A 13,770-nucleotide genomic window follows, 5' to 3' on the forward strand; every position below is an offset into this window, starting at 1 on the left:
GTGTTCAAGAGAAGAAAGACTCGGATCAGAAACACTAGTTAGTTAGAAGGCTGTTGTTAGCTAAAATCATATGTATCTATCCCATATATGCAATGAATCCAATGAATATCTATCCATTTTGACCCGACAAAAATGTCAGTTTCATATAGTTCAGACGGATATGCTAGCCAAGAAGGATGAGGGTGAGAATCCAAAAATGGCGCAAAGACTGGAGAGAAGGAGTAAAAAAAAGAGGGACACATAGGAAAGAAGATTGGCATGAAGTGAACGGCAGGAGCAGAGCAAGCTGCAGAGGTTGGTGGTGACAGTGAGGCCAAGTTTTCTGATGAGAATGGTGGAGTGATTCGTGGAGAGCGTCCACAAGGGAAACAGGGCCCACTGGAGGAGGAGTTTCGAGGGTGCAGTGGGGAGCCATAGCACGCTTCAGAACTCCTAGCTCTTCACAAATTACCTTGCAGTGCCTCATTCCTTTTGTTCTTTCTTTTTCTGCTACTTGACATTGGACAGACATACGATATTCAAATTTCTATAGTTGTATCTGCTTTTAAAGTTGAGCCAACAAATCCTGCAACCCCAAGAGCATTTACCTAGTTAAAGCTGGCCTCTAAACAAGAACCTACGTCACCTAACAGCAGGAAGAGAAACCTGTGGTCGTCCACGCAGGAACCCAGTCTAACCAGACTGCTCTTTAACATGTGCAGGCCTTCTCACACATGGGCACAGAGGGGATTCTGAAAGTCTCAGAGAAGAAATAGGAAAACCTAGTTTCTTTTTCTACTCTGACCTCAACTCTGACCACTCTTCCAGAGCCACAATATCTCTATAAAAAGTGCCACTAAACTTTTTCTGTTTGCTCTGAAATAGATACTGGCCAAAGCATAATTTTCATTACAAAGAAGACATGTCATTTTATTGTCCTTGAAATAACACTGCCTTCCTAAAACAGAAATTATCTATTTGCCTAACACAGTCAGGAATCGGAGAACTGCACGTCTGTCTGGCCTGGTTAAGTGACGCCATGCCACTTGGAATGAGCATGCTGTTTAAGATGATCTTAACTAAACTTTTAAGGAAAAAAGGAATCCAGGAATCCAATAAAAAAGACTGCCTAAGGAAACATTGAATTTCATTTCTTTCTGCTTTTTCTTGTGACAATTTCTTGTAAGAACTTCATTTTGTTCTGCTATTTCTTATAAGAGAATTTCTGAGAAAGGTATAAAAAAGAAATTTTTTTTAGGCATTTTTTTCTTAGTACTTTTGATTGCATCCAATAAATTTAAGCTACTATTTGGAGAATGCTGTTGAAGGATGGGCCTCAGAGCCAATTATACAGCATCATTCGTTCATGACACAAATACTTATTGACCATGACCTATATGCCAGGCACTGTGGCAGTGCTGGAGACATGGTGGTAAGCAAACCCAGGTGTGGTTCCTGCTCTCATGAAGCTTGTAGCCTAGAGACAACAGTAAATATTAAACAAATAATCACATAAATAACTATTGGTTCTGAACTCCTGAAAAGAAAATAGTTGGGGAGCTGTCTTGGTCAACAGGATATTCTCTGAGGAGGTGATTTTCCAAGTTGAGATCTGAAGGACAAGTAAGAGTCAGCCAGGTGATGAGGGAATGGAAGAGGACTGCAGGCAGAGGTAGCTTCTAGTGCAAAGGCCCTGAGGTAGAAAGGAGGGTGACACTGTTCATAATGTTCATAGACAGCTAGTGGGAGCTCATGATAGCAAAGGTCATAAGGTTCAAAACAATGCTGGAGTTGCAGCCAAAGTCTAGATCAAAGGGGACTTTTGACGTCATGTTCAGCAGTCTGGTCTTTATCCTAAGAGCAACAGGAAGTCGCTGGAAGCTGGAGAGTGGTGGGATTACATTTAACCACACCAATCATTGGAAGTCAGTGAGTTTTTACCCAGCATTTGATGAGTGCTGCGATAACTGCTCTAGAGATTTAGAAGCCATATTAGACTTGGTCTCTGCTCTCAAGTAGCATCTGGTGTGGGAGGAAATAAGAATGTGGGTCAAAGCATGGAGGCAGGAATGAGACCCTTGGGAAGATAATATCTAAAGCATCTTTATTTACTCGATCACAGCCTGTGTGAGCTGATGTACGGAGTCTGTTTTTGCTTTTCTTTGAAAATGTTCAAGGAAGTGTCATCTACAAAAGGAGGCATAATCAATAACTCTGTCCACTGAACCCCTCTGTCTGTTCACAGATCAGGCACCACACAAACAACTATGCATCCAGCTCCACCTCCCTCCCCCACCAGGGCTCCTCAACCTTGATGTCCAGGGACCACTTGGAAAGGTGAGATTCAGAAGCTGCCTGCATTTACAGCATAGCCTTCCCCCATCTCTCTGTTCTAATCTGAGTTCATGCAGAATATCTCCGAGAATTAAAATGGAAATTAAGCACACATATTTGATTGAGGAGGACCAGATTCCTTAGAAAAGCTGTTGTTGTTTTTATAGCTTCACTTATATTTCCTCCAAGAGTTTTCGGAGACTGCCTCCAGTCTGATCCCATGTCTGATCAGCTCTCAGGCCGTGAAAGGACCTGCAAGTCACTGATGTTTCATAGGAAGCACCGTCTTCAGGACTATTTTAAGGCTGAGCTATTCCTGTTTTAATTAGACATGAGAATTCAGTGTGTTCACCATATGGTTAGCACACTCTTGCTTGCCCTTTGGATTAGATTTATTTTGTATAAAACATGTATTTCAATGAATGAACACTCCAGAAAGCAGAACATAGCGTCAAATGTGATGCACAGTTGACCACATTAAATTTCAAGCGTTAATTTCCTCTCCCAAACACCTCTTTTGAATATTTCTGTTACTGACTGTAGGATTAATTGAATGAACAGTCTTCTGGGTATTACTACATTGTGTGATTTTGTTTTTAAATGAGAGAATGTAAAGTTTTAATTATTTTTTCAAAAGTAGCACACGACTTTCCTAATAAGTTGAACTCTTCATTTTAATGGGAAATCAGCATGCTCCTTTCATTTCAATCCCTGGGTAAAGCCGGTGCAATAACTCCTCTACTCAGTATAAGTTGTTATGATGGATGTGGACATTCAAACAGCTCAGTTTCTTTGGCCATTCATTCTCCCATGGTTGAGGTAACTGTCACTTCTGTTCTTCACGGGAAGATCTAACTGTGTTTTCAGTAGAGAAATGGTGTGCATAATGCCTAAAGGGTAAGAATAAGCCAGGTGATTCTAGAACATTGCTTAAAAATCACGAGGCCAAGAAAATTTATACTCAACTCACCTTTATGGTCCTACTTCCTCCCCCTAAATATCTACATAGAACACGCATATTCCAGGCACTGTGTTGCTTTAAACACAGATTCCCTTGGAAAACAAATGAAAGGAAAAGAAGGGAGATACCCAGTTCCCATCTCTTTATTGGCAGGCTCACTCTAAATCCACTTTCAGTTTTTTAAAGTAAACTAATTGTACTTTGCTCTCATTATAAATAAGCCAGGCTCTCTATATAAACTTTGGAAAATAAAGAAAATTAGAAAGAAAACCAGCTTACTAAACTTTACCTCCACTACTCAAAAAAAAAAGATCCCCCATCATTTTAGTATATTTCTCTTCTTTTTCCCCTGCACTTTTCTTGATTTTGTTTTATATACTTACAAAAATATTATATATGCATTATTGTATCTTGTTTTTATATCATTTAACATAAAATAAGCATTTCCCAGACTATTTACAAATTATTTTTGAAGTAATTCTAATATTTATATAATAGTCTATTAAAAGGATACACAATAGTTTGCTTAATTATAATCTGTGTTCAAATTTGGCACCACAATGAAAAGAACTATATCATTACCCAAAGACTGAAATGCAGAGTTTTTAAAAAAAAATTTGTGATAGTTATTACCATAAGTATACATTAAAGATAAATAATATGTAATTTTTAGAGTTCTTTAAAGATGCATACAGTCTGACTGCTTTCTAAAAGAATTACAGAGATTTACAATTTCATCAGCAATGTTTGTGTTTCAGCCTTGCTTCAACCTGACCAGCACTGCATATTATTGTAAAAAAACATGTACACAATAGTTTGTTGCTTTGACAGGAGAAAAATTGTATTTCATAGCTATTTCAATTTGCGTTCTGTCTTATTTCCTTTGTAGGGTATAGTTATATACCTGCCGATTGGGGCTAGTTTTTACGGCAGGATTATTTGACCATTTGATGTGTCTAAAATTGATATGGCTTCATGATTTGATGATCCTTCTGGATCACAAACTTAGAAACCAGAAAAATTACTCGGGAAAAAGCAGATACTTAGCATAATTAAATGATCAGAGACTGAAGTTATCCAAAATCCACAGTTATTTAAATTCCTTTTCTTTATAAAATACACATGTAATTACTTCAAATAAGAATGTTTTGATATCTAAGACATATATATTTCTTTCTTACATCTTACTCCTCACATCATACAAAACAAAAGTGCCCGTATCCATGCTTATTGCATCTTTCTCTCTCTATTCTGACAGATAATGAAAGAACGGAGTTGGACTTTCTATTGCAATTCCTGCCTCCCTGAGTTTGTGTATTTCTTCCCACCAGAGAAGGAGAATTTTATATTTCCATTTGGATTGTTTCTTTATTTTCATCTTTTTTCATTTCAATGTTTTTTCTTGTCAGTAATACTCACTGAGACCAGGTTTTTTATTATAATCCATGCCTCTGCGTGTTAAATTGGCTTCTTGGACTGGATTTTGAGACCGTACTTAAGAGCTGGGCAGGATTTCACACAAGATGCTTGGTCGAAAAAGTGAGAGAAAGAAAAACTCACCTTTCAGGAGTTTTCCCCCAACTTCAAACCTTTCCCTGAATCTCAACTGATGTGGACATCTTTACATTTAATGGTAGTTTTGATTTTACAACACAAGTTTGAAAAATCAGTATAAGTTTTTGACAGTGAAAAGGCAACATATTGAGAGCAAGCATTCAGTTAATAGGGCATAAACTGAATGAGATGGGAAAGGGTGCCAGAGGCAGGCAGGAGAGCACCAGGACAAAGGGCATTTATACAAAACATGTGATTAATGTTTTGGAGATGTTGTGTCCCTCTGGCATAAGCTCGAAACTAAAAGTCTCTTAAGTCTCTGTGCTGGTTATGTGTCATTTAGTAACTCAGAAATCAGCCTAATTGTTATTTCTTTGTCTTTGAAGACTGAAAGGAGCGATGCAGCTAAGGGCTCTCTTAAAGTGTCATAGAGAACAATAACGAGGCTAGAGGATTAACTGGTGAGTTAGAGCCAAAAAAAAAAAAAAAAAAAAAATCCAGGCACAGCCTTCTGATCTACCACTGTTAATTCAGGGCTTATTAAAATGTCTTTGCGGGCAACATACAGAAAGGCAAAATTAATAAGTGCCATAGTTACCAAATATTAAATTTTGTTACTTGTTTATGAAATAAAGGGATCTATTTTGTCTGAATTGAAATAAGAAATTCTGTGGACTCTTTAGAACTACGTTGCGTCATCTCATATATTTCAGCTAACATGCCCTTCCCTGGTTAGAAATTCAACCAACCTTCCTTTCTCTTCGTTTTCTTCCTCCTTCCCATCTCTCTCCTCGTTCACTCAATCCGGAACACATATATGGAGTGTCCCTTCTTTAGGATCTATGCTAAGGGCCATGCTGTCTCCTACAAGGACATTTTGGAAAGAGATGATTGCATGGTATCACCAGTTTTGCCATAGGAACCTGTACTGTGACTCCATCATCATTTCTGTCAACTATGTTAAACCAAAACGGTCGAGTCATTCCTCTTAAATATTTGAACCAGTTGTGAATTAGCTATAAACTACAATTATTTTCATTCAAACCTGTATTGGAAATGGCCTTATGTAACTAGCACAAAGTTGATGCTGTACATAATCCCTTTGTTCAAGTCTAAATTCAACAAATTTTATTGAGCAAGTAGAATTTGCCAACCATCATATGAATGTCCATGCTCCTTTTACCTCTCTCTGTCCATCCTCCAGCTATGTGGTGGCCTAGCTGTCATCTAGTATTTTATTTTTACAGAAAAGGGTAAAGTTTACGGAGGGTTGTTCAATGTCACATGGCTAATATAAGTAAGAATTCAGATCCAAGTTTAAGTGTTTTGGTTCCAGGTTCAAGTTTAAGTGTTTAACTGTTCTTCCTACAGCACAGTGTGATGTGAGACTTGTTACAATGATACTCCGTTTATAAGACAACGTGATGTAGTAACAGAAGCGTGGGTTTTGGATTGAACTTGGGTTTAAATCTGGCTGTGCCATTCACTAGCTCTGTGACCTTGAGAAAGTTAATCTCATCGAATTGCAATGAAGTAATCTATAAACTACAGATAATAATACTCACCTGTGGAGTTATTGTGATAACGTCTGTAAAATAAGCGTAACACAATAGGTACTCCATAAGTATTGGCTGTGATTAATTCTTCATCCTGCTTATCTCCAGCTATACAATATGAGTTCTCAATTTCAACTATAAACTGGCTTCCTGACAGTGTGGGTTTAAATGTCATGGACAGAATCAATTTCAACCCCCTGGATGCTATTCTTTTATATAACACCTCAGGATTATTTTTGCCCATACAAAACCTACCCTATCTGCCACGTGTTCAAGTCTCATCCTGTCCTTATGTCTTGAACAATTTAAGTGTCTTTTTTCTCTTCTTACCTCTACCCCTGACTCTGAAGCTATGTAGAGCTCATTTTGATGATTATTGAATTATTCCTTAAATATTTTCATTACGTATGTCTTTCTCCCTTGACAACATTCTATTTCATGGTGGACAGGACCCCTTTCTTATATGTTCTTCTTAGGTGTCTTAGCACTAGTATAGTATTTGACGCTGAGAAAGATGCTATTTATTTGGTGAATTCTCAACAAAGTTAACATTTATGTACAAGATTAGCAGCTGCAAATTTAAATGAATGTGATAGAAAGCCCTTTGTTTCCATGTTGTTTTCAACTTGGGAAATTTCATGTTAAGCTTTCTTAATTTAAAAATGCTATATCCAGATAGAGTAATCACATGCATTTTAATAAAATAATGTTTATTAAGGTTCTCTATATGAAAGTAATAAAGTAACAGTTATTGGAAAAATTTTGAAAAATAATGACTATTTAGTAAAGATATTTCTCAGACAATTAGGAGTGATTTGTCCAGTTAGTTTGAAACTGATGCAGAGACAGTGAATGTCAGTATAAAATACATTTGATACTTTTGTTTTTAACCCACAGAAATGTATCCATTGCTTACTAAATTCACCCTGAATAATAGCCTCTGCAACATGTATTCTCAAATATTCTGGATCGTGATTCAGCAACACACTTACAGATTTTTAACATGTGCCTTCATCTTCATTTTCTTTGCTATCTTCAATAAGCACAGATTCTCATAATTATGTAATGAGGTTATATAGAGGATAGAACTAAATCTCAAAATAAAATAAATTTCTTAAGAACTCTGCCAAAAAATGTTACATGTGGAGAAATGGTGCTTGATCTTCATTTTTATTATAATTACAATAACTACAATAAAGCTCTATGGGATACATATGCAAAACAAATATGTGTTATTAAGATGCTTTCTAAGTGGGCTGTGTAGACCTGGTTCCTGACTACATATAATCTGTTCTGTGTAATTTTAGACCTATGACTTTTGCAGTGGAAGAAATGAAATGCCTACTCTCACCTCCATCCTATCATAGAACCAGTGCTTTCATTCAGCACCACTAAACCCAGTGGGAAACAAACAAACAAGCAAACAGAAACCTCAGCTATGCTGCTCCCAGGGGCAGTTGGGCCAGGGTAATGTGAAGAGGCATGCCAAGCCATGCCGAGATCTTAGAACCAGGGTGAGGTAAGGAAACAGAGAATATTAGATTTCAAAGAGCGCGCTTCCCTCAGAAGCTATATTTATCCAAATTCTCCCAAGGAGGGAGAGAAAATTAGAGTCACTATCTTTTATATGTAAATGTGTGTATGTGTCTTATAGTTGTAAGTGGACTTTGGTCCACACAACCCACAAAAATTCAGATAGAATTCAATCGATCCACATTTTTACTGTCTACAAGAATAACTTTTAAAAATTAAATAAATAATGAAATCCAGGTTGTAAGGAAACCATGTAAACTACTTAAGAGAACGGAAATTATTTCAACCTTCTTGATAGTTGGAAGCACATTCCAGAGAAACTTGTGGTTAGATAATTATAATTATTCAGGCAGCTTAAGGAGCTATGTAAAATATACTTTGCTTGATATACTTTTAATTATGTACCATGAATACCTAAATGTGTAATTGCTGTCAAAAAATACTCATGTTCATATTTTTCATTAATCCAGGCTTTGACTCAATATTTTATTCAAATATTTACTCAAAATATCTCTAGGTGCATCCCATGGACATAAGTGTTTCTCCATTTCATTCATGTTCTGAGGCTTTATTTTGTTTTCAGTATCTAAAATACTTTTTTTATATAAAAATAATTTGTACAATACATATTTTTAAGAGCCTTTGGAGGGTTTTTTTCTTTTTTTAATACTCAACCACTTTGTAAGCTCCTTGTGAGCAGGACCCAAACTCTGTATATCTCTTGTACCTACGGAGCCTAGCACAGTGCTAAGCACATAGAAACAGAAATTGCTCAATGAAACCTTGATGGAGAGGCTAGGTGATCAGACTACGTCTGCGTGAGTGATGCTAAGACAACCAGATGTGCACACTGCCGTGAGGGGAGTTTAGCTGACAGCTGAACTCTTTTCCTCTTGGATGTTGCTCCATTTTGGTGACATTTTAAATTTGAGCAGTATAAGGGAGTCTTCTTTAGACTTCTTGAAAAACACGACTGGAAATATTTGTTGAATATGGACTAATGGTTGTTAGAAAAAAATAAATGAGATAAATATAAGCCTGCATATAAGATAACTTGTCTTTTAGTCTGCTATGTTATTTCTTACCCGGGCATAAGAGCTGAATTTTAACTCTGCACATAGACGTAAATAAAGGTATTGCCAAAGACGTGTAGCTTATGGAATAAAATGAGCACAATTTGCCCATATGAGGACACTGGAACATTTCATGTTATGACTTCTTTGAGCAAAGTACAGTGTTCTCTTTTGGAACTAAATACAGCAGAGCCTTAGTAAATGAATAACAGTCTTTAGTTGACTTCTTAATGAAAGTTAGCGATTGCTGATTATGATTTTTATTAAATGGTTTATTGATTTAACTTATAACTGAAATGTTAAATCCTTTTAAATGTTTCAGAAATGGACAAGAAATATTTGTGCAGCATTGCTTTGAGAAAATGATAAAAAATAAAATTGCAGGTATACATAGAAAACATGAGAACTTAAGTAATAAGTACTGAAATACCACGGCTCAGGAAGGGCAGAAGAAACACACATTTAAAAAAACACAATGCTGTTAGAAACACAGGATTAAACCGGAGACTACTAATAGCAATGAGGAATAAAAGAGAGGGATGTAATTTATTACAAGACTGGACAAAGTCCAGTTGATATTACGAAAGACTGTCTCCCAAGCACCTGTTTATGATAAGAAGGAGTGAGCTTCCACGGTTGGCCTCTATGGTGAGTAGATTAGGGTTACAGAACCCAGTAGTTGTGCTACTCTCAAGTTGCCGTACAGCTGCTGCCGTATTGCAAAACCCACCCATTGGTATGAAGTGGGACAATGACAGATGCTGCAAAGGAACTCACGGAGATTGCGTGTAGTGTTTCCCAAGCTTGCCTAATCATCCTAATCACCCAAAATTTGTTAAAATAGAGAATCCTAGCCTATTCCCTGGAGGTTATGAGTCAGAAAGTCTGGCATGGGACCTAAGATTTTGCATTTTTTTTTTTAAATAAGCTCCTTCCATGTGACTCTTCTCATTAGGCTGGCTTGCAGCATTGATGCAGTCCAGGGGTTCTCAAAGCATCCTCCCCAGACCAGCAGCACTGGCAGCACCTAGGAATTTATTAGAAATGTAAATTCTTCGGGAGATTTCCAGACCTACTGAATAGGAAACTCTGGGGCTGGAGCCCAGCAATCTGTGTTTTAGAAACCCTCTGGGTGATTCTCAAGTACACTGAAGTTTGAGAATGCCACATGTCAAAAGTGGCCCAGAGAACTGGAAGGTGGGAGTGGAGCTGCCGTTCAGGAAATGTGCCTCGTCCAAATTCTCCTGGGATGAGGAAGTCATGACTTCAATCCGGGTGCTGATTGCTGCTCTCCCCTTGACATCTCTACCTCCTTTCCTATTTTCTAAGGAGTAGTTTGATTTTGTGGATCCCTTTTGGGTTTCCAAACGATCAGGGCCATGCCCCTCTCTCCTTCTTGATAGCAAAGATACTTCGATGTTTATTTTCCTACTTGAAATCCTCCTATTGCTTAGCTCCCGCCTTAAAGACGTTGGCCGATGCCCAGTTGGCTCTAACTATTTGTGACTGAGCCTGACACTTCTATCAAAATTGTTTTTCAATATTTGTACCCAGCGAGCTGCTACAATATTTTTTTTAAGAGGGAGGTGTAAGCAGTTGACAAAGTCCTGTTCTTCTTTCTAAGCATCACCTCTTTTCCACTTTCAGAAGGCCAAGGCAATGCTTAAAGATATTATCCATTTGTAAAATAGCCATCATTTTGAAGGCTAACTCCTGGGATCACTGCTAATATGCAAATATTCCCACCTAATGTTCAAGAGCAGAGATAAAAAGGGAATCGCTAATGAGTCAATGAGATTATTTGCTGGCACAGCACTGCAGAAGGTGTACTAAGCGCCTAGGGCTGCCATAACCAAGTGCCACAGACTAGATTGCTTAAACAAGAGAAATTTATTTATCACAGCTCTGGAGGCTGGAAGTCCAAGATCGAGGAGTTGAGAGGGTTGGTTCCTTCCATGGGCTGGTAGGGAGAATCTGTTCCACACTCCTCTCTTAGTTTTTGATAGTTTACTGGCAACTTTTGGTGTTCCTTGGCTTGTAAACACATCACCACACATAGTGTTCTCCTAGTGTGTGCAAATCATGCCCAAATTTCTCCTTTTTATAAGAACACCATTCATATTGGATTAGACACCTGCTCTACTCCAGTATTACCTCATCTTAACTAATTGCATCTACAATGACTCTATTTTCAAATAAGGTCACATTTCGAGGTACTGGGAGTTAGGACTCCAACATATGAGTTTGACGGGGGCGGGGGGGGGCACAATTCAACCCATAAAAAAAGGGATGGTTGATTTAGAGAGGAAGCCAAATCTAAACTCCAAAATCACAAGAGCTAAGATGCTGTTGCTCCTGGGATTTGACAGGTTTAGGGATTCAATAAAAATCTCAGTGACGCAAGCCAGCGCCAGCTCCAATTAGGAAGGACAATTCAAAAGTGATCATATTTCTGACACTGAAGTATCTGGAAGTTTTTCCCATAAATAAACAAACAGTACAAAGCTCATAAAACAAGTGGTAGGAAAGATATTTGTAGTGTTTGTACCACATTTTAAATGATCAAATGAGACTAAAGTCAAATTACTCCATTTATGTTGGGGAGAGAGTGAGGTTGTAGGACTTCTTGCACTTATGTTATCAACTCAGGTCAATTTCACTGCTTTTAATAGTCAGATTTCTTCCCTGGCAGTTTCCAAATCTGAGCAATATCCTCACCTAGAGGTTGACATTTGAATGGAAATCAGATGCTACCCATTAAAAGAGGATAATTAAGGATTTACAAACTCATTTGAACAAGGGGATAGCCAAACAGGTATATAATGCTATTATTACTGAGCACAGAGGATAATGGTGGCCCAGCTGTTGCCTTCTTGAGTCAGACTTTCTCACTTAGGGATTTTTATTTACAATTCAGTGCCTGTACACAGATAAACCCTCAAAAGAGTGTAACAAGTCATTGTTCCTCTGCTTTATCTGCTACTTAAGGTCTCACCTTGGGTTGAGGGGCAACTGCCTTTCCTAGTCCCTTTGATGTTGAGGTCCAACTGTTGACCCCAGTTCATGCTGGCGCATTGGAGGCCTCCAAAGGCTGTTCATGATCACATAGAACATTGCTCAGTGTTTGCTTCTACCGCACGCATTGTTCATCTGAGCCTGACTTTTAGGTTGTGCCAGTAAAATTCCATTGGCTGTGCTTTTCCATCACTGTATTTACGTACTCCCCTCATAATTTTTAAAAAGAAAAATAGGGATTGAAAAGACATGTACTTATGTTTCTAGGAAGTGATGCAATTGTTTTTGTAAAAACAATGAAACTTTCAGCATATTTCCAAAGTTCTTTTTGTATTAACACTTTTTGCTGTCATGGTGGGAGACTTTGCCAGCATCCGGCTGTTACTAATCTGGGACACAGCTGAACAAATCATTTTCTTGAACTGGTTTCCAATAAAACCTAATCATAAATACCTACAATTACCCAGGGTACCTGTCTGCATACTATCGATTGTAGGAAATAGAAGGACTGCATTGATATGATCTGTTTGACAACACTCACCATGTACTTAGTAATTTTACGTTTCACATCTCAGACTCTGAAACTATATAAGAAACTAATCCTTCCTTATTGTGGAGACAGCTGCCCAAGCCTGTAGAGCTTCTCCCCTCAGGTGGGATGGAAATAGCTCCTCGAGGCGGCATGAACAGCAAAAGTTGAGCTAAGACCAATACTAGTCTGGATATTGGGAAATTCCTTGCCTCTCAGGTTTATATTAGATATTTGTCATTTGTCTGAAAAATAGGTGCACAATTGTGTATAGTGATGAGATTAGTGTATAATACAGAATGGAATTTCTGTAACAGTTCCACCCATGAATAAACGATAAAATCAAACAGGGCTAAACATTTTTCCAGCAGGAGTTCCTGCTTTGGGAACAAATGGCCAGTTTCTAGTGACATTATCAGAAGTGTTACAAAAAGCTCTGTATCTTAGCCCTCTACTAGGGAAAGAGGACACGGGCAGGGTAACTGCAAGTCCTTCCAAGCTCTGCTGATAGAACAGTAGCAGATCATTGAGAGAGGAAAGCTCTCACCACCTGGTTTTGGAACTGTTCTTCTTAGTAGGGATTTTTCTTTCTCTTTCTTCCTTCCGTCCTTCCCTCCTTCTTTCCCTCCTTCCCTCCTTCCTTCTTTCCCCCTCCTTCCTCTTTTCTTCCTTCCTTCCTTTCTTTTCTCTCTCTCTCTCTTTCCCCTCCCTTCCTTTCTTCCTTTCTTCTTTCTTTCTTCAGATACTTATGAAGTTAATGAAATCCCCTTGATTGTGTGTGACTTGGGAATAGGACCCAAAGAATGACGTGAATCTATGTGATGCAAAGGGAAGGGAGAAGTAAGGCTTTTTCAAGTTTATAATACGTAAGTGCTTTATGCTCACTATCTCATATCATACTTGTCACCATTCTATGAGATTGTTCCTGTAATCTTCCATTTTAGGGAGGAGAAACTTGAGGCCCATCTCTAAATTAGCACTTGTCACTTTCCCAAGATCTTTAACTTCAGATGCTGGAATTAGTATTCAAAGCCAAGTTTGCCTGGCTACAAATCTTGTGTTTTTATTGTAACTTTCAAGATGTTTCCAGTAGTTAAAACTGACTGAGAATAGATAGGATGTTAGAAATTACAGTAAAGACAAGGAAATAATTATAGTTTCTTTAAAAAATGATGGGATTTAAAAACTTGACTCCCTTCCTCATTTCCTTTCCTTTTCCTTCATGTAGGAAGAGAT

General features: G+C 37.9%; 1 protein-coding gene across 7 annotated transcripts in view; it reads left to right on the top strand.

Annotated features, from left to right (window-relative positions):
* The window catches only part of PTGER3 (prostaglandin E receptor 3), a 244,471-nt gene that overhangs the window by 67,284 nt on the left and 163,417 nt on the right, over positions 1–13,770 (top strand). For 2 of the 7 annotated variants that reach the window (XM_023641853.2, XM_005610495.4), the window contains 2 exons: positions 2,225–2,316; positions 4,533–5,494. The exons of 3 other annotated variants lie outside the window; for them this stretch is intronic. In XM_023641853.2, coding sequence (XP_023497621.1) covers positions 2,225–2,316; positions 4,533–4,736 — 296 coding nt within the window. In that variant the 3' untranslated portion in view covers positions 4,737–5,494. Of the gene's footprint in view, positions 1–2,224; positions 2,317–4,532; positions 5,495–13,770 lie in introns of those variants that run through there. 2 more of the 7 variants (XM_023641854.2, XM_001499286.7) reach the window with 1 other exon arrangement.

The sequence above is a fragment of the Equus caballus genome, chromosome 5, assembly GCF_041296265.1.
Source record: "Equus caballus isolate H_3958 breed thoroughbred chromosome 5, TB-T2T, whole genome shotgun sequence".
Lineage (NCBI taxonomy): Eukaryota > Metazoa > Chordata > Mammalia > Perissodactyla > Equidae > Equus > Equus caballus.